General features: G+C 39.0%; 3 protein-coding genes across 7 annotated transcripts in view; 1 reads left to right on the top strand and 2 right to left on the bottom strand.

The window, feature by feature from the left end:
- Positions 1–8,079, bottom strand: part of LOC100646958 (RB1-inducible coiled-coil protein 1) — a 55,899-nt gene extending 47,820 nt beyond the window's left edge. For 2 of the 4 annotated variants that reach the window (XM_003399204.4, XM_012313592.3), the window contains exon 1: positions 6,672–8,079. In XM_003399204.4, the coding sequence (XP_003399252.1) occupies positions 6,672–6,739 (68 nt within the window). In that variant the 5' untranslated portion in view covers positions 6,740–8,079. Of the gene's footprint in view, positions 1–3,885; positions 4,071–6,671 lie in introns of those variants that run through there. The other 2 variants (XM_048409898.1, XM_048409899.1) reach the window with 1 other exon arrangement.
- A 751-nt stretch (positions 8,080–8,830) lies between these two features.
- LOC100648950 (cytochrome b5) overlaps positions 8,831–24,480 on the top strand; it is a 70,337-nt gene continuing 54,687 nt past the window's right edge. Inside the window, exon 1 of one of the 2 annotated variants that reach the window (XM_048409912.1) lies at positions 8,831–8,962. The gene's annotated coding sequence lies outside the window, so the exon portion shown is untranslated. The remainder of the gene's footprint in view (positions 8,963–24,480) is intronic. The other variant, XM_048409911.1, reaches the window with a different exon arrangement.
- On the bottom strand, positions 15,704–23,329 carry LOC110119170. The gene is made up of 3 exons (XM_020865555.2): positions 22,945–23,329; positions 20,698–20,913; positions 15,704–19,173 (listed from the first exon to the last, which is right to left on the bottom strand). The coding sequence occupies exons 1-3, from the start codon at positions 23,047–23,049 to the stop codon at positions 19,087–19,089; spliced, it is 408 nt and encodes a 135-aa protein (XP_020721214.1). The 5' UTR covers positions 23,050–23,329; the 3' UTR covers positions 15,704–19,086.

The raw sequence follows: 24,480 nt of genomic DNA, 5'->3' as shown, positions 1-24,480 counted from the left end.
TGATTAAGGTCAAGATTATCTTGTACCCGTATCAGGGAGCCAAGCTACTCTTAGGAGAGCTAACAAAAGTCAATGTAATTGGGGAAACTTGGAAGACTTCTGCGTAGCTGAACTGATATCTAGCACGAGATCACGCCTTCGGTCTAGGAAACGTTGAAAGACACTATTAGCCTCCTGTCGGCTCTTGCCCGACCTGGTTCTCGCAAGGCGTTCACACAGCGTGGTAGTAATTGCCGGATGATGCGTTTCTGTAATTCACGTGGAAAGCGACTAGAGTAAGGAGCTTGATGGAAGAAGAAAAAGAAACGAGCTCTTATGGACAGTTAATCGAGCCCCTACTTTCGATCTCAAAGATAACCGCTCTTTTTGCTATTAGTTTTTATTCGAACGCAAACAACGACAAACAAACGATTAATTTGCGATGCTCAAGACGAAAGGCTCGTGCGTAATCCGATTGGCCTAAAGAGGATAAAAGTGCAAGCTACGACCGTGGCAATTATGTCAAGGCAATATTCATCGAGACAACCGATAAAATATCCAGTAGATTTTCAAACATAGAAAAAAAGGAACCAGGAACGAAATCATAGCCACTCTATCATTTTTCACGCGTTGTCATTAATTGTAAATAGCGGAGGATGAGTTCGAATATAAAAATTTCGCAAGTCTTTCGATTTAAATTCTGTATCATTTAAATACTACATGAGACCAGCTTTTATAATTAATATGACGCGATGCGCCTCACGTCGTCCTCGCCTTGGACAAAGAGTTCTCCTTATCCGTTATTTAACCTTGCCAAGGGTGTTAATGACGACTCGCCTGTGCTCACGACCACCGTTCCAATTCCTTTTACGCGCAATTTATGGCCACCGCGTGTTGTTCAAGACGAGTCAGTCGCTTGAGAATCTTTCAAGAATAGTCTGATAAAATACGCGCCGTCTACCACGACAACGTGCCTCTGCCGCGACAACGATGCAATTTCAAACCAGATAAAACGGACCTTGAACCGCGCAAATAACACAAACACGCGGGCATTACAAAGGTTACGTCGAATTTCGTAATCGTCGAATTGTGGAATGCTACGTATTCCACAACCTGTCACGATAGGGAGATTCTGCATTGAATAAATGCAGAAAGATGTAAAAATCCTTGTCAAAAATAATGCATTTATAATGTTTTGTAGAAAATTTATAAAGATTCGGACTTGTCGATAACGCCTCAGTTCACTCACCGGGGATGAAATTAACTATAAATAAAGTTGATCGCGACACGAAAATTGAACGATAAACGTCTGGGTGACCGCGAATGAAACTAATTAAAAAGACTCGATTATCCGTCGACGAGACACGGCTGATAAATTTGTTTGCACATTCCTGGCAATCGCGGTGGCCCTAGACGCGCGATATTTATCATGGTTCCGGGGGGGGGGGCGGATTTTTGCCGAACCGTTTAACGATCCATCGTCTAAACCGGGAATAAATCGCAATTACGTCGCACCGTATTTACTCTTTGGCGCTTTAGCGGTATACTTTGTAATTACGCGCGGGCGAGAATAAAAGTTACGGAGCAAAGGCGCCACGCTGAATCGACACACAACGTTAATTGCCTCGACGAATGGGGTCGCTGACCGCCGCAACCACGTTATCTTATGCACAAATATTAGAGGTACTTATTTGCGAGGCAGGCACCTTTTCGCGCGTTCACTCGTTAAAGCTATTCCTTTCTGTGTAACGCTAGAAGAGAGCTAGGCTGACAATGAGTTGGTCGTACGAAAGCATATTACATATACATACATACAATGCTATAAATGTTTCAATTTCTGTTTTAAAGCGATTCGAAGGTATTTTAATTCCAATTATTTCGAACATGATTCGATGATTTTCGTATTTACATTCTACTTACTGTGCGTACTACCGTACTAGGTACAATAAATAACATTTCATAAAAAAAGAAAAGGAATTCATTCGATTCTTGCGTATTTAGCTATCAAATGTATCGCTATGTTACTATCTATAATACTTTCAGAAGTAACTGTATATTCGAAACGATTAAAATGTTTCATAACGCATCACTACACATACGGCACATATATGCATCTAGACGTATATTTGTGTGTGTCGATATGTGCGTGCACTAATTGCGAAGGGAGATCTGAAAAAGTGGTTCGAGAGCTTCGGGGAACGCACAAGTTGCGGAAGTGGGCGAGAAAGGGTTGATGGGACCGCGTATAAGCGCTGACAGAGGGTCACGATTCTGCCTGACTCACGATGTACTTAATTCCACAATATATATTTATTATTTACTCTGCTTGAAAACCAAATAATTACAAGCAAAACATACAGAAGTCTAAATGAATTCGACGATTAGCTCGATTTCTAAAAATCGATCGCTAGCATTAAGCAATAGGTAAATAAAGGATCGCGTGCAAGCTTGGAAGAGATCGGATTGAATAGTCATCTTAAGACCTGAATTCGTCGGACTTTCTTTTTACCATGGTTGGATAAAATGCGCTTAGCTTACTCATCCGAGGGTACGTGAAGCGTAACGCGGTTTAATCGGAATAATGGATGTTGTATAGGCCGTGTGTAGCATTGCAAAACTGCATGTTCCTCATCGGTGATAGGCCGAGCGCACGCTTACCAGTTTTATTTTCCTAATTCACGTTAACCTCGTTCCGCCACCAACTTTTCCTCGATGTTCGTGTTGTTAACACTGTTTCCGTTCTAGGGAACAAACCTCGCGTTAAATCAAGTCGAAACGAAAGTTCTGCTCATTTGCCTGTTAATGTTCAGCGGGACGGATTTGTGTAAAGGAAAAGCAAGCGATCAACGGTTGTAATCTTCCTATTTACGCTTCATCTCTTTCCACTCTCCAATTTCGAGCTAACTCTCTGTTTATATTGTTCTCTGGTTCGTATTTTTAACTCTTTGAAACTGGATATTTCTTCGTATATACAAAGAAGCAGATGTTACTGGTTGCTGTTTTTCATTTGAATAAAAAGAGTAAGGAGTAGTAGCTGGAATGTGATTTCAAAATTTGAAGAAGTTATAAAATAGTTTTTGTAACATATACACTACAGGCATATAGGTTATATAACTTCCGAGTCGCATGATAGTATAGAGAGTTAACTGATACTAAGACCTAACAGATTTCTACAAAAGCAAATACAGCGACTAATTAAGCGAACAAGGAACAATTAAATACTTAGATAATATATTAGATTACATTTCATACGCATTCCGTTCGTAACAACATTCTTGAATCAGTATCGCTGTTGATAAAATTACGAGTAACGCTACTCGAATAGTTCAGAACGGCCAATGATAGTATCCTACTTTTTTATCAAAAAAGGCGAGGTTCGACTCGAAACGTTTTACGGCCTAACCCAACTGTATAACGTTCGTCGATAATCCTTCGCATCGTTTGGCAAATGTTTACGAGACGTTCTCGGGAAAACTCGTAATAAAATACAGATACGACATTGCAACCGAACATTGCAATTCACGTTGAAACACGCATTACATTCACCGTTCTCCCGATCGAACGGCCAATCGAATCAATGGGATTAACCCCCTTTGCACTTTGTAACTGCCATATTTCAACTAGCTCTAACTTCCTGTAACCCTTATTTTTCATATTAAATCAATAAAAAAAAACAAATAATTTTGATATAACAAAAAAAAGAAAGGAGATAACAGGTTTGTAATTTGCTCTCGATCTTGTTACAGCCTTCGAATTTGTATATTTCAATTCTTTCTCGTATCAAAATAAAAGACCAACTTGCTTCTCAAACAAAATATCAAGTAATAGAGAAAAGCAAACTTTATTCTCGACACAGTGATTTATAACTGTCGAAAATTCATAAAAGAAGATCTCGTAACTGCTCACTAGAGATTCAGAAAAGCTGGTAGCCGACACGAAGCGCAAACAACGACTGGCAAATGTTCCAAACGAAGTTTCGCAAGAGTCACAGTCGTAGCGTGGACCGCAAAAGTAGACCGAGCCTCGAGAAGCGTTTGAAGCTGATTCGTTCCAAGGGATGCACCAAGCGTTCGCATTAAAGACTTGGCCGAGTTTATCCGTGGGTCAGACTCGTGTGTGACACGAGCCAACGGTCGCCCACGTTCGACACGCCGATTTCATTACTATTTTCGTAGCCACCTGCACTTGTCCGCGCATCGCAGATCTCACGTTCCTGCTCGCTCAAGTCAGAGAAAAGCCTTTCGAGCACGGCCTCTATGTACCCACGTTTGTCCGCGATAGACGAACGGTTTTGCAATTTGTTCACCTTCGAGGGATCCTTGACACTTCTCCATAGCGTGGCGTGGCGTGTTGTTCGCGATACTCGCGCTTGCTACGAGTTGCTAAACGACAAACGACGAGCAATCGCGTGGACGACCATCGATAAACAAAAGGCTTGTGTTGAAACCTTTTGTTGCTGACTCTTCACGTTATTTGCTTTTTTTCTTTTTATTCGACTCTTTTTTCGGGCGTAGACATTATTTAGATAAATGTTGCAATATATTAATGAAGCAAAGATATCGATCTATAACTGACTTCGAAAAGAAGAGTAGGTATTAAGGTAGGTTTAATAAATAATAATATTTATTATAAACTGATACAGAAGACTGATCGATTCATTCAGATAAAATAAAATCATAATAAACCTTATAGAATAATGAATTTAATCTATAAAAAGATGTGAGTCTATCTCCTGAGTCCATAGATCTATTATCGGAAATGCTAAACATCTTGAAATATAGTATTAACATATTGATTATTCAGCTATTCTTGTTTTATGACGTAACAACTACTTTAAATCCATTATTATTGCGTTAATACCTCACGTTTTTGTAATAAAATCTTAAAATATGATCTGCAGTGATTTAATAAAATATTCTGGCAAAGTTTAACTGGAAACGTCCTTGAACATTATATAATTTGCGTGTAGCGAATTTCGATAGGCAACTAAAGTTGAAGTGGAAATTAAACTTTGTTAAAAATACGATACGACGTTTGTGATGGAAGGAAATATATAAAAGGAAGGAGGCTTGAAGTGAAAAAGACGAAGAGGCGAAAACGGAACGCTTCAACGCGTCAATGTGTATTTATTTGATATACGAGGTAGTCGAGGAAGCAGATCCGTTTAGAAGGCAACCGTTTATTGCAAAAACCGACTCATGTGAATCGGCCACGAAAGGATGTGGATATACAGAAGACTTTTGCGCGCGAAGAAATGAATTTCCGCAGCATTCAAGTCGGACTAGGCTCAATCCGATAACCATCGCCGAGAGCTTAACGAGAGAGTTTAAACTGAGAATAATATCGAACGTTCCTTTATGATACCATAAGTGATATGAATAGACACCATTCGAGAAGTGAAAGGGAAATTGAGAAACGTGAATTTGATTATTTATGGAAACAAAGAAAAAAGAACAGGGAAGGCTAAAATCATTTTTATTCGAAAAATTCAATCAGATAAAACCTTCGAAACTCAAAGATTTTTATCTTCCCCTTGAGATTCGATTGTATAAACATGAAAACGTGTTTCAGATCACGGTAATTTCCTTCCGTGAAAAATAACGACGATATCTTGACCGAGTCTTTAATTTAAATAAGCGTAACGCACAGTGTAGCCGTGTTGCTTGGCCTATATTCGACGAAACTTGAAAAATAAACTCGTTGATGATTTATCGGAGCAAGTTTTAATAGTTCATCGTTTTTGTCCGGCAAGAACAACCGGCTGGCAAGAACTGCTGCTATTCTTTTATATGAAAAACGAATCTACCGAGCAATTATCCGCTTTGCGTTCGATTAAGTGAAGAAAATACGAGTGGATGAAGCACTATGAAGTACAATAGAGAAATAAATGATGGAACGGTGAAATGTGTATGGAACTCAATCTACCTTACGAAATAAATATGATATTAAAAGATAATAGATGACTAAAATTTAAGAATCAAAGAGATAGTTACATACAAAACTGTAATAGGAAAATCAAGCATAAGCACAAAGGACATGTCTTTTTAATGGATCTCTTATTGTTGAATTAATTTGTAATGTGTTATTTCTTCATAATAACGTTGACATTGAAGAAATTACAATTAACAATCTTATTTCCAATTCCTATTTAACAAAATTACTAGTTAATCCCATAGATAAATGGCTGATAATATATTTCTAATAGCTATTTATATTTAGCAAAGAAAATATACATCGTGATTCTTGAACGATATTACCTTGATACATTACGGGTTAAAAATCTTTAAAATTGAATTTCTAGAGATCAATGACCGTATTCCTCAAATAGAACCTCTTATACTCTACCGCGTTCCAGTGTCACGCGCCACACGCATGAATAACACATACATATAAATTGATCGATAAATTAGCACGTTTATCTAAGTACTACAGAACATAGTAAATCGCATACCCAAATCGATTAAAACTCCTCCAAATTAAATTTCTTTTACAAATTCATCGATGAACTAGCACATATAACCATGTACGTAACCAAGTACTCTAAGTACGCGTGACGTGACTGGTAAACAAATAAGGTAGCAATCTATCGGATCCACGAAAGGCGCATGACGCAAGATTCTAACCTATTGCAAAAGTAAATAGCAACAGGGACTAAACAAACGGAAGCATTAAGGGGACAAATGAATACTTACGTCTGCAACGCCAACTTGATGTCGAAGGTGATAGTAGTGCCGGTGTCCACATGGAATATGTAGAGCATTTTCGGGCCGGTCAAGCTTCTTCCAGTCGGACGATAAGAGGGAAACGGCCACTAGCCCGCCTGAAAAACTCCACTGGCATTCGGTGGTGCTTGGCGTCCGATAATCGCGACGCCCGACCGACAGAAGATATGTCACCTCAGGCTGACTCCTGCAGTCAGCTCGATCGGGGCCGTACCCCTCGTTTCACAGCGCTCGCGAGTACGGCCCCCTCGGGTTTATGCCGCATCGATCACCAATCCGTTCGTCATCGTCGATTCACGCAAACTCGGAGTAGGGTTCGACCAGCTCACCGTATTTCGTTCTCGATTATTTCGCGCGTATATTGTTTCTTTGTTATTATTCTCCGTCGTGGTCGGTAGGTATCGGTATCGAAGTTGAGTCGCGTTGAATGGCGCGCAAACCGACGAAAATACGAGCAACACCGAAAAAGCTCGAGAAACTCGACGATATATACCTTGCTATAGGTGTATGACGCGTATGTATGTATAAATATAACGTGTGTGTATATACGTAGATTGATTCGAAGGAAAGCAGCGATGCTGTATACCTAGGTCTGACTGCTTTCGAGTACTCCTTCGCGAGATTCGTTGAAACACTTGGAATATAATAAAAGCAAGAGTAAAGAGAAATATATCACGAGATCATCGGTAACTAAAAAAAAAGTCCCGCACAGCCTTCAGAAGGGAAGCTATTGTTACAGTCTGTTAAATGGTCCAGATGCAGCAAGAAAACGACAGGCGGACCGAATTAGGTACTATTCAGTTTGCAACCCACGACCGTTATTTACGGAACGGTTCTGAATGAATTTCGTTCCGACCGGGGTTCGGCGACGAGAACAAACGAAAACGTACAGTTCCTTGGAAACGGGAGCTTAACCAACACACGTAAAAAAGTCTTAAATAGTCGATCACTTTTCAACCGTAGGATAACACATAATAACAATTCTTGATCTTATCGTTCGTCCGCCTGTCATCAATGAAAACTGTGTCTCGTATAGGTTGTGTAGGTACTGTTGCTCCTCGAAGTATCGGTCGATCGCGTCCTCCGGTTTTTGTGATGTAACGGAGCACTGTTAGTACGAGCCGACGATCCCTTTAAACACAAGTTCACGACCCGTACGATAATTTCGTGTACGTAGACGGAAAACAAGTTAAAAATCGGTGAAAAAGAATCACCGTTGCAGCGATGGAGGACTAATCGACGCGATTAACGAGTAGCCCCGGATCAGCTGCTCGTCAAAACAAAGCACTCGCGCGTACACGAAGGGCCAGCGATTCCTACTTTGATTTGCTGTAATGCTGTCCAAGCTCAAGACTCGGCACAATACGAGCAAACGCGTATTCTATGGTTGTACGTGGATGAAAAGACTCGAAGCGAGATCAAGCAGGACGCTAGGACCTCGTCTTATATCGTGATAGGCCCGTGTACACGCCGAGAGTGACGTACCGACCACACAAACAATGCTGCGCCACTCGCACGGGAACGTATGCGCAGAGATCGAAGCACGAAACAAAGAAACTCCACTTTCGCCACGGATTTTCTCGTTTATGCTTTTATTCTCCGTGTTCTCTGTTCAGGTACTGATTACTGACACTTGTGTACTTCACGTCGCTGTCGAATTTTCACCGCGAATGCGCCGAACGCTTGCCCGAGAACGACCAGTTTTATAAAGCTCTTGCACCGTGCCAGAGAGAGAGATGGTAGGGGGGCAACTAGCTTGGCGCAGTCCCGTTCGACATTTTGCTCTGACGCATCGCGTCGCCAGCTGTTTACTGCCGAGTCCAGGTCTGGTCGAGCACGGAGGACAGAACGTCTGATTGCTGTGTGCTCAGCTTACGCAGATATTCCACTCGCCACTCAGCTGTTTGTCTGCGATTAACGCGCCATCTTCGCTTTGCCAAGATGGCGTGATTGACGCGTGCGGTAGTTTGAACGATCTGATATTGAAACTTTAAAAATTACAAACTGAACGTTTTCTTCTAATCGTTCTGTATCTTCAATAATATTATTGAGGCGTGTACGAGTACTTCCTGATAAATTCGATAAAGTACTCTGCGGTTTGTGTGTATCGTGCGTGAATGTTGATACTTTGTTCTTGAGTGTCCATATCGTTTGAATCGCGTCATGCGCAGCAATTCATCATCGACGAGATGGAAACCACTGTTATTCTTTCTTGGTTGATATATACAGCACTTGAAGCAAGCTAGTTTTTCAGAAGGCAGGTACGTGAGTGATGAACAACTTTCTTTCAATATAATTTAGAAAATGAGAAAACAAACTTGGACTTCATACCACAAGAAGTTACAGACATATGTATCATAAACATCAGCTAATATAGATATTAAAGTGATAGAAATTTGTTTCTCTGAACATCAACAATTTTTGAAATGATCGAATATACTTGTATCGTATTAATTCCGTGGAAACGTAAGTCATAAAAGTATATTTGTGTATATAGTGGTTTTAAAAGAAGTTGCAAAAGTAATAGCGCTGTCATCGACCGAGAGCATGAACACGCATGCGCAGAGCTATAAATGACCCATCGCCATTATCGCTTCCGTGTGGAGACTCTTTATGCTAAATCGACTGTGAAAGGGGAAAACGATGCAAATTTCGTACTGGCAGAGCGTGGGGTTGCAACTGCACGTGCCGTATTTGTTTATATGCCATAACATTATCGCAACCAGGGAACTGTTAGAAATTCAGGCTAAAGTTTCATTGCTTTGTAAACGCTTCATGAATACGTGCCTTAATTTTCGAAAAAAGTAATAAACTCACACAGAAATAACACAGTTGACCAAATATAACTATTGCCATTTGTAAAGCTATACAAATTATTGCGCAGTTTACAGATAGCTGCGCATTTCCGCTTAATGCGTTGTTAGTTTATGAAATGAATATTGAATATGCTCTAGGCATTAGTGTTATTCTATATGCATGATCTATAATGAAGCAGAATAATATAATAAATAATCATGTAATTGCATCACCGGATGGATACTCAAACTCGGGTCGATCTCCGTGAAAAAGTGGTATAATAATATTTACTTCGACGGAGAATCGTTCACCTTTCGCTCGAGGCCATGAGAGCCATAAATGCGAATCGTTCCCGCCTATATTGTAAGCATTGTCTCACGCGTAATTCCAAATCGATACACGACGAAATCGCAACACAGTTAGGATAGCAACATGCTACGCGGCTTCTCGGTGAATTTTAATTCAGTCGCGGTTCGTCCGACACCAGCACGGTGTCAACGAATGGCCAGGAACTTAACTACGTCGTGACTTCTGCATTACCTCACTCGAGCCCGATGTAGTAGAAACAATCTTAGTATGTATGCGGCTATGTAAGTGCGTCGACACGTGGCGTACGATAAAGTCATAGACACACGTTGTGTGTTCAGTATCGCGAATTAAAGGACTTATGAAGGAGAGAAGGAAACAGATACGATGACAAAAATGTAGCTTCGAGGGGGACGAAATATCGTTGTGTACACGATATCGCTGTCGAAAACACGATGTCGTTGTATCGTTGTGATAAATGAGTTTTAGCTTAGCCTTTTTACATTACTATCGCGCATGAACACGTGCTGTAGTATTGTCTTACGCGTTTTCTATGTGTTTTGCGCAAGGGAGGAAATTTCATTTTCACGCGCGTGTATTCTTATTGAATACAATCGCTATTCTATGGCAACCAGTGATAATGATTTCCTCGATTAGTCATATGCCGCGCATTTCGTGCAACGCATGCCCTGATGCAATAAAAGATCTATTGCATTTACTAGAAATACGTCGGTCTCTTTTATTTATTCCGCTAATCTACGTATATTGTTATTTCAATAAACGTCATCATATTTACGATACATTGATAAAAAGACTCATAGATTAGGAGATATGTGAAAATGATTAATATATACATAATTAATACCTTTTCATGTGCACATGCGGGACGATATCATCTCCCCTTTTGAAAGAAACCAATTATTTTACGTAGATCGAAAGTTTACTTGAAAGCAACAGAAATATGATAAGTGCTTTCACTTGTCAAAATATTGATAAAGGAACTATCGATATCTAGAGAGATTAGATGAAGAAATTGCTACTCCCCAGGGACGTACCGTTTTAACCAATTCATAACCGGTAGTTCTACACGGTTAGGGATCATTAACGATCATTTTCCCCTCGTGAAAACGCGAACCTTGACGTTGTCTCGTGGTAAGTAGCCAGTCGATGCCTGATTTCTCGATTTTGCCATTGCGAAATGTTGCGCGAGTATAATGTAATCGCTGTTCGTTGGAAAGTCGAAGGCGAAACGCAATAGAACGCGCACGACTCCCTTCTCCAACTCCTTTTCTTTTCTTTTTTGTCACATTTCGCTTAACTTGGACGGCGTCGATCAATTATCTTTCCAACGTCGCATTAATATACAGCTACTTGCGTAAATCAAGTTTTTGTTCCACTCGTTTCCATATGTAAATCAGCTGAAATGTAACAAACCCTCAATAATCATACAAATGCTTCATGGCAATGGTTGTAATTTGGTAGGTGCGTTGATAACATGTTAGAGAGAAGGTGAAACGTAAACGTTACTTCAATGATAACAAGCTATAACTTCATCCGTTCAAAAACAGAAAAAGAAGCTGCTGGCGAACACCGGCAAGAATAAATTTCTCAATTGTACGGGTTTACAGATCTACTTTCCCCAATACACACTCCGGCTTTTCAGTGAGTACGTTCTTAGTTTTCAATTACTGGCACTGCAAATGCAAGGTTCTAGCTTGTTTCAAATTATATATGATACGAGGAAGCAAAGTTAGGCATGTAATCTCAGTTTTTGAAAAATTATAGCAGCTTTGGCTACTTTCTCAACACTTTTGTAGTTCAATCTTGCTACGTTTTTTAGGGCTATTTTCTACACAATTATGTTTTACTATTTCTTAAAAGTTTCTCAAATTTAAAGGTAATACGAAAGAATCGTTGTTGATATGCAAGATTTCTCAATCTCTTCTCTTCAATCGTAAGCTAAAGTTCCTCTCGAAATATTCAAAGTTTTAAAAGTTAAAAGTGTAAAAATTAATATTTATAATTTTAATTATGACTCGTGCAACATTTCTGAAATTTAATAAAAATCCCATAATATTTTTCTCTTCGCTTCAAAAAATATTAAATAACATTCAAAAAATCTTTATTCCATCGCAAAAAGTAAACAAACGAACGGAACCTCGCATGGACGAATAAACATCCGGTCCAGTAATCTGATCAACCTATATTCCATTCCCTAGAAACCTAGAAGAGAGATGTAGTATTTCATGCGCATGATCGTGCAACAGTTTCCCGTCATAACGAATAATAATGCAATTACTGAAAGACGATGGATAGAAGGAGGGTAGGCCGGGAAGAGGGGATGAAAAGTGGGAAAGAAACTATTTTATAAACACGAAAAAGAGGCTTAGCCGTAACACGTGAATCACTCGAAGGCGTCGAACGGACGAGCGAATCGACGGGAGAAAGGATCGAGAGTATTACTTGCGATGACCGATGGAACGAAGGAGAAGTAGAAGTAGAAGTAGAAGTAGAAGGGGAAAAATGATTTTCTACATCAGCTAAAGAGAAGAGGAACGAGGCGCGCGACGAACTCACAGATCTTTATACGTGTGCGCGACACACGCGCGGTTTTCACGTCTCTCTCGTACGAAGGTCTCTCGTTAGACTCCGTAGCACGCGAATCGCTGGAGAGCCATGCGGGAGGTGCGTGGCCAGAGCGAGGTCACCTCACGCACGTGCACGTCGTGCGTATTTCGTATTATATGTTACATGCTACGGACGTCCCGTTCCACTAGCAAAGGCGTAACCGGTGAAGAGGGCGCAGCCCCAACCTCGTTATTAGGCTGTTGCATAATGAATATCGAATTTTTTTTATCGTTCACATCTTTGTTCAACCCTTGGCAGCAGTCAACGGACTAGGAAACGTTATACTTTCTAGATTTTCTCAGAGTATTTTTTTAACAAAAGCCATACTAATCAATGGAAATGATAAGATGTGGTATAAGCGGTACGGTTTTTAAAAATTTCGATTTTAAATTATGTTTCTTTTTTAATTTACCATAGTATTTATGATTGTCCACATTATGCGATAAATGAACGTATGAAAGTAATATTCGTTTTCTTCAAAAGTTCAATATACAACCACTTGAGTAATAGAATTGAGAAAATAGAAAGTTGATCAATTCGTCTTTCGGGAGATTCGTAGGTGTAATATTTTATATGTATGATGTCCGAGGCAACGTGTCGAGGACGAAAACATTATAGAAAAGATACGACCAGGAAGTCTATAGAACGACATAAAATGAAGTCAGCGAATCAATTGAATTGCTGAATCAGGATCCTCGTTCGAATTATTAGTTCGTTACGAGATTGGTCTCGTCAATCGAGTCGCCCTAATCGAAATTTTCTCTCTTGACCTAAAATTCGAATATGATTTCTGTTTTTACGATCTTTACGTTCTACGCGTTACTTTTTATTACGTTCATTAGCATTCGTAACCTAGAATCATGGAAAGTTGAGATCACGCGAACGTTATTAAAGTTACCCAATATTTCTGATAGTTATAACAAATCGAATAGAATCGTACGCGAATTTTTGCTCTGGTTAGACCAATTAATTTGCACATTATCAATAGCGGAGGATTATGTGAATATGTTAGTTCGTCAGGTTTGACAAATGTCTGTAATCAAAGAACAGCATGCGGTAGGTTCATGTTATCGCTCGTAGATGATTATATAAGTTCAGATTACGCGAACAAGAAATTAATATTCGCAGTCGTGAGACGTATACTTTGCTAAAGAGGAGCTACGATCGAAGGATACGGTAGACGAAACAAAAATATTTAATTCAACGTCTGCCTTTAGATTTCTGATGCATCGTGACGAATGTATCGTTTTGAAATTTAAATATAAATTTTTACCAACTTCATTGATATTCTCGAAAAAGTAGACTTTGTTAAAGTAAGTGATACGATTAGCATTTCAAAGATCTGAGGAACGTTTCCCGGATATTTATGCTGATTTCTACGCCGCTGAATGACGGTAAGAATCGGCGTTCTATTCCTCTGCTCTGGGTTATCGGCCGTTTCTTTTATCGTTTTTCGCTTCAGTGTCGACGACACGCGGACATTTCCACGGTAGCAAACATAACGAGGAAAGCGAAGATAAGAGATAAGAAGCGTGTCAAAACCGATACTGTCACGAAAAAAGAAGAAACCAGCTGATAACTAGTTATACGTATGCTCATGCATTTGCAACGAGTAACTTCTTTCCTACCGATCGATGTAGCGAACAGCAGAAAAGAACCCATTGGAAACGAAAAAAGTTAAATACATGTATAAAATAAAATATATATATAATTAAGTATATATGTAATAAAAAGAAAGGTATACTTATACCAATACAAGAAGGTAAAAAAATATATTCGTTAAGAAGATGAAGCATAAGGTAGATCGTGATTCTGATAAGAATGAAAATATTTACTTTCTCGAATATCCCGCCACTGTAACCGATAAAATAAAACGATGATTACGACGCCGATAACGAACGTGCCGCATTCGTACTCTCGTATAATAATGCGCAATAGACTTTATCTAACCCCGTCATGAGCTACAGAGAACAACGATATACATATAGCATTCTATATTTGGGCATTCAAAATATTTTAGGCGATTCGCGTTCATGTGTATGCGATAGCGCGTGCTTGATACTTCGACGAACACGGAACCGAGGAACTTTCGTAACAAGAAAGAACATCACGAAGGAAAGCTTATCGATGGTGGACAATCGGTCGATACGTCACAGTCACGTCAATGACGAATTAACCACCTGTCCATTGAACGCGGGATTATTCATCGTTTAAAATTAGTACTTTTTTCCTCGATCGACCGTGATTGTCTTATCGAGCGTGTAATTCAACGTGAATCGGTCATCGAGATAAGGTATGGATGGTCAGCCTCATTACACACGTGCTCCTATGTGAGTGCACTGACAAATCAACGCAATCCATACATCGCTGATCTGTCACGTTTTCAATCGGAGTAATATTTGTTATTTCCGTGTACGAGACCGAGAGACCTTCGAAATGAAACACAAAAATATTTCGAATTCATTTTCGAAGGTTAATCGTTCGTTCATTATCTAGAAAGCGCTTGGATTGTCGAAACCTGTTGACGATTGTGTGATCGTCGCTACAGAGCAATGAGGTTCCGCCAGTATCATATTCGGTCACGTTTTGTCTAACACATGCATGCTCGTCAGCTAGAATGACATCGATAGCGGACGATACATCATGGTGTGAGGTCAGGCGAAACACGTGACTAGACTGACGTGATGCACGCAAAAGGTTGCACGAGAGATCGCTCATTACTGTTATCTTTTTATCACGGCGAGATGCTAGACACGATAAACGAGGCAAAAACTTCATACGGAAGCGGCTCGTTTGCGTTCTCTCGGTATCTCGCGATCGTAATCTTTGAGTTTTTGAAGTAAATCGAGCAGAGAATGCATTCTGACAGAGTATCGAGAAAAGAAAAAGAACAATAACCACGTATATCTCGAGAGAACCATAAATCGACTCGGGGAACGTTAGGCTGTTTGAACTTTACCGAAACGTGTTTCTGTAGTCCCGACACACGTTCGAGTATCTATCTAACGTGCGACGTGTTCGAAGTATTCAAAGGTTTCTCCAATGTGTGCCGCGTTTTAATTGCGACTTAATTATTCACAAGTCTCGCGTTACTTTGTAGCCGGAAAGCGACCACAAATGCAAAACTAGGAAGAGGAGGGTCATATGATTACAAGCGAGGCAGGCAACCGTGAAACATGTTTCTTATTCGTGGTTTCGATGCCGCGTTGTAATTACTGCTCTATTGAGTTTTGTCATTGAACGTATAGTATACGAAAATATTAGTCTGTTGGTACGTTATGATATAAGTTTATTGAATCACTGCTTTCTCGCAAATGGACAATGACAGTGGGCCCTTGAGTTGCTTTTTTCATTTTTTTTTTTCTCCTTTTGAAGCGCGTATGTGGTAAGGTACCAAAATTCCTTTCACGCCCGTGGCTCGTTTTCACATTTTCAATGTAGCCATTGACAGAATGGTAATCATGATGACAATAATAGTAATAATAATTAATGACAATAATTAATAATAGCGATAATAATAATAATGATAGTAATAATAATAATATACAATAATAACGAGATATGCTAACTGTCGATATATCAAGAGATAACAAGTAAAATATACATATGGTCATTTCTTCGTAGATTTCTTCTCGATATAGCAATCAAATGACGAAAACAATTTTCATATTTTCCCGCGTTTCGTCTTGAATGATATACATCTAATTCTTAAGAAATTTTACCTTTGATTTGCGATATGGCTGCTGTGATGCAAATGATTAATGATTAACGCGCATAGGTTAGGTTTGTCTCCTACAAATATCCATCTCTTTCTCTGACAAATTTTCTCGATCATTTTCCGCTTTCGCTCTCTTTTTCTTTTACATGTTCTCTTTCATACTCGTACATACACTCTCTCTTTCTCTCACACTCTCTCACTCTTTCGCTCCCAGATTCGTTTATCAAATTTTAGAGCTGCTCTCTGCGATACTAATTAATCGAGTCATATATATGTATATAGTCGCAACATATATATATATACAATACATGTTATTATATATATATATAATGTTATTATATATATTGTATATATATATACAATACATGTTTCGAGACAGCGAGCAGGCCGTCGCAACACAATAGTTTAAATTACTTATACGAACGATCTTCATAACAAAAAACATCTTCGATCTGTTCATAATTCATAAAAATTGTATTATTTCGTTTCTAAGATGCCCGTCGACCAAGTTTCCTTTCATCATTTCGACTTATGACCTTGTTTCGAATCGATGTCTCAGATTTTTGACCTATGTTTCTTTCTTTAAACTAACATAATTTTCAAAAAGATTTTCTCCATCGATTTGATCGAGAGAAGAAACAAGATGGCACGGGCATCGTGTACCTTTCGATTCGCACAAAATTTATCACGCGCATGAGCGTTTTTTCTATTTTCATCCTAACATCTGCCGTCGATTTAAGTATTCGAGATGGTACGTAAAAGTACTAGCGTGTAGGTACAAAGAGGAAAATTAATTTATATGTATATTAATGTATATTTATTAGCGTAGGATGAAAATAGCGAGTCTTTTCTTTTTTGGAAAAATAGCTTCGAAACGGTTTGTTAGTCGCCCGTCTAGCTTCGAACGTACAACGCGTCGAAGGAGCGCGAGCCAAGAGGATTTTAGACGATTAACTGTGACGATCGCAATCTATAATGCTCTTCTCTTTTATTTACAAATTCATCTAGATATACAAGCTATGCCTGAGGCTAGAAAAAATGCGATCACTCGAGCGCAGGGAGATTGATTCTCGATCGCGACATGAACTCGAGATTTTTAACTCGATCTCCGTGCCACCGCGTGAAAAAAGTCGACGTACGTTTACATCGCACAAAGACAATTTTTTCGTCGTATCATTTATTCATTTACTTTGTTCTATTAAAGAGGATTCCAGAGGGAAATGGCTCAAAAATGTATACAAGTAATTTTCCTTGTAAAAACTCCGTTAATCTATCGAACGTTGCGAATCACCAAAACGACGTCACGTTCGTTTTATCGATGAATTTATGCATATATCAATTGCATTATATTCATTGCAAAATAGTGCACGCTCTTAAATATTCATCGGAGAAATATGATGCCCAGGTTAACTTTTGAACTGTACGCACCTAGGGAAAAATTGATTATCGAAACGTTTCTCGATCATAAATAACTTCTATCTGATTCTCAACCGACTGATGATAACAAGAGTAACGTTTATTTATCTTTCTAAATAGATTTTTTTATCCATCTAACACATCACATTATCGAATTACTTCATTTTCCTTTTTTTTTTTTTTTTTGTCTTGTAAACACTATTACACCGCATCCAAGGTTAAACAACGTATCATCGTGACTTCTATTGCCATGAGTCGAAGTCCATATTTTTATTCCTTTCCTTGTAGAATTTTCGATCGAGACAAGAGATTCCAACCACATATTAAGGATCACGTATAGATAACACGTGACTCGATTCTAACGCGTATATAAAAATCGGACAAAAGTGTTTTATATACAATTTCCACGTGAAAGGCAAGACTACACGTAAAGACTCCGCAAACGAAGTGATCTCCCGTAGGATTTTGCACGATTATAATTATATCGATATCCACATAACACCCATATAATTACATGGACACATCGATAACACATGAATACATCGTAACGTTAACCGTACAACAACGTACAACTCCGTTCGTCTATCAAATTCGTAGAAATTGTAACAATTGTATAGAAATTCTAACTCCTTCATTGCATTTTAGTCCTCTCGCGCTCTTTACCCTACCATCATGAATCTACATTGTGAAACTTCCAAAGTGTCCCCACGATCGATTGGCATAGCGTTTCGAAAAATATGTTCGATCGTCTGCGGGTTTCTCTTTTTCGAGAATCTCTATAGGACAAAATTGTTTCACGCTACTCTAGCTGCTCTATAGCTTCTTTGTATAAAAGTCGTTCCGGTGTCCGCGCTCGAGTCGATCGTCGAGAAAGAACAGGAAAAGTGTAGAGAGATTCGTGTGTGCGCATCGTGTTTAGAGCGAGATCGGTCGGGACACGACCAGCTCGTACAAATATTAATATTATTATTATTAAAATATTCGGTGTAAAAATATGTATGATACAGGCGCCAGGGTACCTCGGCGACTTTGGTACCCCGTCTAAGAAACAACGAGCGGCTCTTCTCTCTTTCATCATCCGTCGATAATCCTAGTTTCCCATGAATCCTCGCCGGAAATCCTTCCGCAAAATTGAATCGAGTCGAGAGTGATTCTGACGCTACCCCAAATGCTATAGTTTCGACAGCGATTCGTCAATTTCTCTCTTCAGTCTCCTCGCAAGAACGCGTTGAGATACTTGAAAAAATTCTCATCTTGCAAGTTCCTTCTTCTTGTTACTGTTCCACGCGAATCCTCGAGGTCCAACGTTCTCTTTGTCCGACCTTACCACCGTGGGACCGAGTTGGATCGCTCGAAAGCCGTTTTCAGCGGTTTTTTTCGTGATTTTGTCTCGAGAGCACTGGATCGCGCCCTCTTTATCGTTTTAATCCTGGTAATCGGTGACGACTCGGGGCGTCGTGACACGCCCGGGTCTCAGGTCACGTCCACCACGAGCCCGTGAACCCAATCATCGGCTGGCTGCTACGTCAGCAGCTTGAAGAACATCAGGGCTAAGGATATGTTGATGAACAGCACCAGCATCACCAGCTGTTGCCGGGAGAACCAGTCCTGCAAATTTTCATTCGAATAAAAAACCAGTTTCGTTTACGGATCTCTGAATTATTTATTAGTGATTTGTCTTTTTACGGAACTACCGCTAATAGGATTTCTAATATAAATTAAGGAATAGAATTAATGAAGCTTTATATGTTTATTCGACAGAAATAATAGGAACCACTAGTAAATAAAAATTGATGTCAAATAAGTTACAGGACATGTAGCACAATTCTAATCTTTCGCAAGAAAATCTTCAGAAAAGAACTGATAGAAAATTCGTAATACACAGGAACGTTGCGTTCGAATGTAAATGATGCAAAAAGTGAATCCTAAATTTATGACCGAAACATGCAAATGTATGTAAGGAACAGTAGTTTCGTTTCGTAAGCTGTTAGAATATATTATAAGCTGCGTGACGCTCGTGATTAACAGATACAAACAAACATTTTATGAACGAAAAGAAACTAATTTATCAAAGCAAATTGCTTTCGTTATAACCGATCAAAGTATATTCATATCAATTTATTTGGTATAAAATAGATCTTGTCGAGAAATGAATTTATCATAAAAAGATCAATATATAAGATTAAAAGATGATTGATTGATCGTTCGTCGCACGTATGAAACTTCGTGAGACAATTACAATTCAAAGGATGTTCTAGAGAGAGCGGATATTCAAAATGATTTGATTAAACATTCATATTTGCGCATCAATACTCGTGCGACCTACTCTTGGAAATACCCGATAAGAAGCGAACGTTTTTGCGTCGTCAATTCGAGCGTGAGGTTGTCTCCCCTCTTTAATTTTTCCAAGGTCGTGTCACCCGTTGTATTACGAGTACATAATTCTACATTCTGCGCGGTTCTTTGCATCGTCTACGCAATCTTGTAATCGCGAGTTATTGAGAATGTCATTTATTTCGTCGCATTTAAATATTTTGATAAGTTCACTTTTGTTGAAGAAGACGAGAAATGTTACTTATCACGTTCCCCACCTGCGATCTTCATTTTTATCTATAAGAAAAGTTTGGTTGCTGATCCGATCGACTCATTCATGAAATTTTAAAAAGCCGCGAAGATGTAAATAAATTTGGCACACATGGAGAAGACAGCACGACAATGGTTTAATTAAAACTTTGACTTTCATATTAAATTTATTATAATGCTAACCACTTAAGACAATACTATCAAACGATGCTCCGACGTAATGCGTTTACATATGTAATTGGTTTCCCATGTAATTATATATTACAATGCAAAACTACGCGTGAGATTAGTATTGAATTGTATTTGTATGCTTCGCATGAAGAAAAAAGTGTTGCCGTTTTATATGTTTACTAGAAACTTGAATTTTTAATTTAAAATTTATAGCCTTCGTTTGAATTTAAAATTGAAAATTAAAAACAAAAAATAAAAAATTAGAATTACGTTTTAAAAATAACAAAATTGAAAATTACAGATAAGAATTAAAGATTCAAATTTGCATTTGAATTTGGTAACAATTGAATTGTCGGAAAGAACAATAGGGATACTCACTTTAACCTGAGGACTGACCAAGTATAGTAAGGGATTGGCCCTGAGTCTTTCACTCTCGTCGATCTGCCTGCGGATCTCCTCTCTCCTCATGCTGCTCAGGACACTGACTTCCTCCCTGGATAGCGGTGCCGTTGCTGTCAACTGAATAGGTTGAGCCACATCCGGCAGTGATTTCTTTCGTTGAAGGGATACTGCCGCTGCCGCCGCGGGCATCGCCTGCACGAAGAAAGGAAACGAGAAACAAAGAGAGAGAGGTGGCTCTTGAACACGATCGATCATGTAAAGATGTAAACTTTCATTTCTATGGATGTACGTATAACGTAAACGCGCATCACACTGATAAAAGGACTTTTAAATAAACTGCCCTAAAGATTTGTCTGATCAGGAATTCGGCAATTGAAATCTCTGTGAAAATTCAACTATTGTTCACGATCAGGTTTGTCGATACTTCGCGAGAATTACATGGGAAATTATATTTTTGTTGTTAAAGATATCATAAATCTGTGATTGACAATCGCAAATCATCGCAATTAATGATACTCGAAGTTCTTATCTAATGTTGGAAAGCGACGAAGGAATAATTTATTCTCGCGTCTGAACTGATAATAATGGTTAAGGTTAAGGTTCGTTGGTTATAACGGTTGTAAGACTGTAGCGACCCGTTTCAGGAATGGCTTCAATTTGTTGGCGCGTCGTCGAGCATCGGGGACGTTTACGTGTTCATTAGTTACACATTTTGAAGAAGCAGAGGATACAGGACGGCAAAGGGAGAAAGACAAAGAATTCTTGGACCAGTTCCAAAACGTGCAATGTCGCTCGTAACCGTACGTAATAACGGTGTAAAGGCCAGGAATTCTAATCCCAGTGAACGTGATGCGTTGACCTTCGGCACCGAATTTTATTTCATTTACATAGGAAAAAAAAAGGACAGGCTGATAACAAAATAGTCTATTTAGTCAAAATTATCTATTTAGCTATGCTACATAACCTTATCTTCTTTATCAATATGTTATAAACATTTGCCTCCAAGTAATTACTACTTTGATATTCGTATCAATTTGACGCAACCCACCATAAAGAAGTGAAAAAACTGAGTTACTATCTAAATTAAAAATTCAAATCCCTTTTTTTCTCAAGTTGAATTTGGAGTTTAAATTAATAACCAAACGTTGTTTTATAACGGTCATAATGTTACGATAATCGCACTCTTGTATCTCGTGAGTTCAAGTTTTCCGCGTTTTAGCAAGCGTAAAATTAGACCGGCGCCCCTGCTTCCTTCGGCGATAATTTTCTTCGATATCATTAATTAGCCTCAATCAGAATAATTCGTCTTATTTCGTTGTCGTATCTGTCGCTACGGTTCATCGAGATCCTGTTCCGAGGGTTTGAAACTGTTTCTCGAGCGTACTATAAATTGCAACGATAGTGTCGCACGATATCTGAGAAGAAAAGCCCGGCTTTCATTCTCGATGCACTCTCGGTCGCGACTCGTCTTTGCTATCTTTCATCCCCCAGTTCCACTATTCGCGATATCAAGCCCGACTTATCGAACGATTTGCACCGTAACAATCTCTATGGACAATCATTTCTTATCTATTAACACGATTCGTGCTGAATTTAAAGTGTTTGATATCTTTCAAAGACGAAAGACCGTATTAATCGTAAATTCTGCATCGGATTCAAATTTAAATGCAAACCGTTGTAATTAAGATTATCGATGTGTAAAGCTATTTATTCATAAGTATTTTTTCTAATATCGTACTACCTTGAAAGAATATTATTCTTTCTTATGTATCGATAGTTTTACGTATTAACGATTGAACAGCACACATTTTCATTGAAAAAAATGACATTATTTGATTGTTGTTATGATGATTTTTGTTAATGTTTTAATTTTAATGTCACTTAGCTGCAATTAAGTAAATATCTGAAGAACCAAGTAAGATATAAGCTTTCTAAAAATAGATAATTGAGCGAAATTTTGTAAATAACCAAAAATATATGAAATGTTATGACGATCGATAGAATTAGTTTTTAAATCGTTTATCAGCTCTTTCGCTTTTGGTCTTCAATCGTAATTACAACGATTTAAATTGAAGCTGACCGTCGATGAATTCAATTGAAAGAGGTCAAGTTCAACTTCGATTTTGTCCTTCTAAGATAACACTAGCTTATGAGAGGAGTTCATCGTCGCTGAAGACAGATTGACAGAATTTGGGACGCTTTCTTTTTTGCCTCTGTTCATACCTCCACTGGAGGCGCGACGATCCATGACTCGGAGGCCCTCCTGGCCATCAGAGCGGGGCTGCATAATAGCGCCTCTTCCTCCTCGTCGGGCTCCGACCACAACATCTTTGCCTCGAACTTCCTTTCTTTCCAAAGTCTCTAAAGTTCACGGTCGAGAGCAGACAGCTCAAACTCGTCCGAAGCACCGGTCAATACCGTTGTTCTATCTTTCACTGGCTTTCTCATAGCAAGGAACCTCGAACAAGCTTCTTTTACAGCGATCTCCCCGGACCTCGTGGCGCTTTTCTTTTTCCAGATGTTCTCGACGAAGATTTCTTTTAGTTCACAACGATGAAAATGGAAAATTCGGACCTGCAGCCTCCTGGTGAGGAAGCCAGGCCGCAGACTGAATGGCCCTGGCTTGTTCGACCGAAATAGAGAATCGCCCCACTATTTTCACGTCGAAATAGCATCGACGAACAGCACGTCGCGACGCTCACGGCTGTGAATCGACAACGGATGCCAGAGCCTTGTCGATCCGCTGCTCGTTGATTTATGACAGCCTGTCGTCGAACGGTCCTCCCCGTTAACTTTATTTTGGAGTCACACTCGGAATCATCGCTTTTTCGCATCGTGCATCGTATCAAGCGATAGCTATTGATCGGTATTTTTAGTCGAGCTCCGTTCTGGGCCGGATGTTGATCTATCTGACGACGAAGTCAGAGGGCCGCTTCTTCGCTCCTGACCACGCAAGGAACTGTTTGCTTTTGTTTCAACATTGAACTTGGATTCTTACAATTTACAGAATATATCATTTATTTTCGTCGAATCGATTTTTATTTGCTCTAAAAAAACTTGTGGGTGGAATTGTGGAGGTTATGTTCAAATAGATATACTGATTACTCTCGCAGAAAAATAATCGTTTCGTTATAATAATAGTTTCGTTTTGTTATCTCTGATAGTACATCCACGTTTAATTTTATTTTTTCCAAACCCTGAACGATTGCGTATTCATTTTTGCAGAAAACGAGGAAACGGTAATAGGAAAGTTTTTCAATTTAGATTTTAAATAGAGAGAAACTGATATTAATTTGGAAGACGTCATTTGTGGAGCTTCCGCAAGTCAACTAACCATTAAATTTTTTGAAATTTTGGAGGAAATATAGCTTTGAGCAATAAATACGGCGTTTAAAAAATATATCATTGGTCAGGTCAGGAATAAACGCTTATCATGAAACAGGAAAAATGAGAAAAAGGAGGAGGTGTAACGCAGGGACGAAGAAAATTGCGTAGGGTTGTTCACGGGCAAAACACGACCGGAAATATTGTTACGCAAATAAAGTCGAACTCGCAATTCGCTGTCTGATTCATGTAGCTGGTATGCGAATAAATTCGTCGAAGGCGAAATTTTCGAGAATTCTACGCTCCATCTTCTCACGCCAAAATGGGGCTCGGTCCACTTTATTTGCTTTCTTGTTTCCTTATTGCGTCTCGTTGTAGTCGTTTATATCATTTTATGAAACATCCAAAGATCTATATTTTCTATTTGTCAAACAA

The sequence above is a fragment of the Bombus terrestris genome, chromosome 11 (assembly GCF_910591885.1).
Source record: "Bombus terrestris chromosome 11, iyBomTerr1.2, whole genome shotgun sequence".
NCBI classification, from domain to species: Eukaryota; Metazoa; Arthropoda; class Insecta; order Hymenoptera; family Apidae; genus Bombus; species Bombus terrestris.
Note: the sequence above shows the minus strand (reverse complement) of the source record. Positions and strands in the feature narration are given on the sequence as shown.

Bases quoted from the DNA above. Each gene is read 5' to 3' on its own strand.
- LOC110119170 (XM_020865555.2), bottom strand. From the start codon at position 23,049: ATGTTGTGGTCGGAGCCCGACGAGGAGGAAGAGGCGCTATTATGCAGC. The intron at 20,914-22,944 runs GTATGAACAGAG...TTCTTCGTGCAG, and splicing joins TCGTCGCGCCTCCAGTGGAG to GCGATGCCCGCGGCGGCAGC. The intron at 19,174-20,697 runs GTGAGTATCCCT...GAAAATTTGCAG, and splicing joins TGGTCAGTCCTCAGGTTAAA to GACTGGTTCTCCCGGCAACA.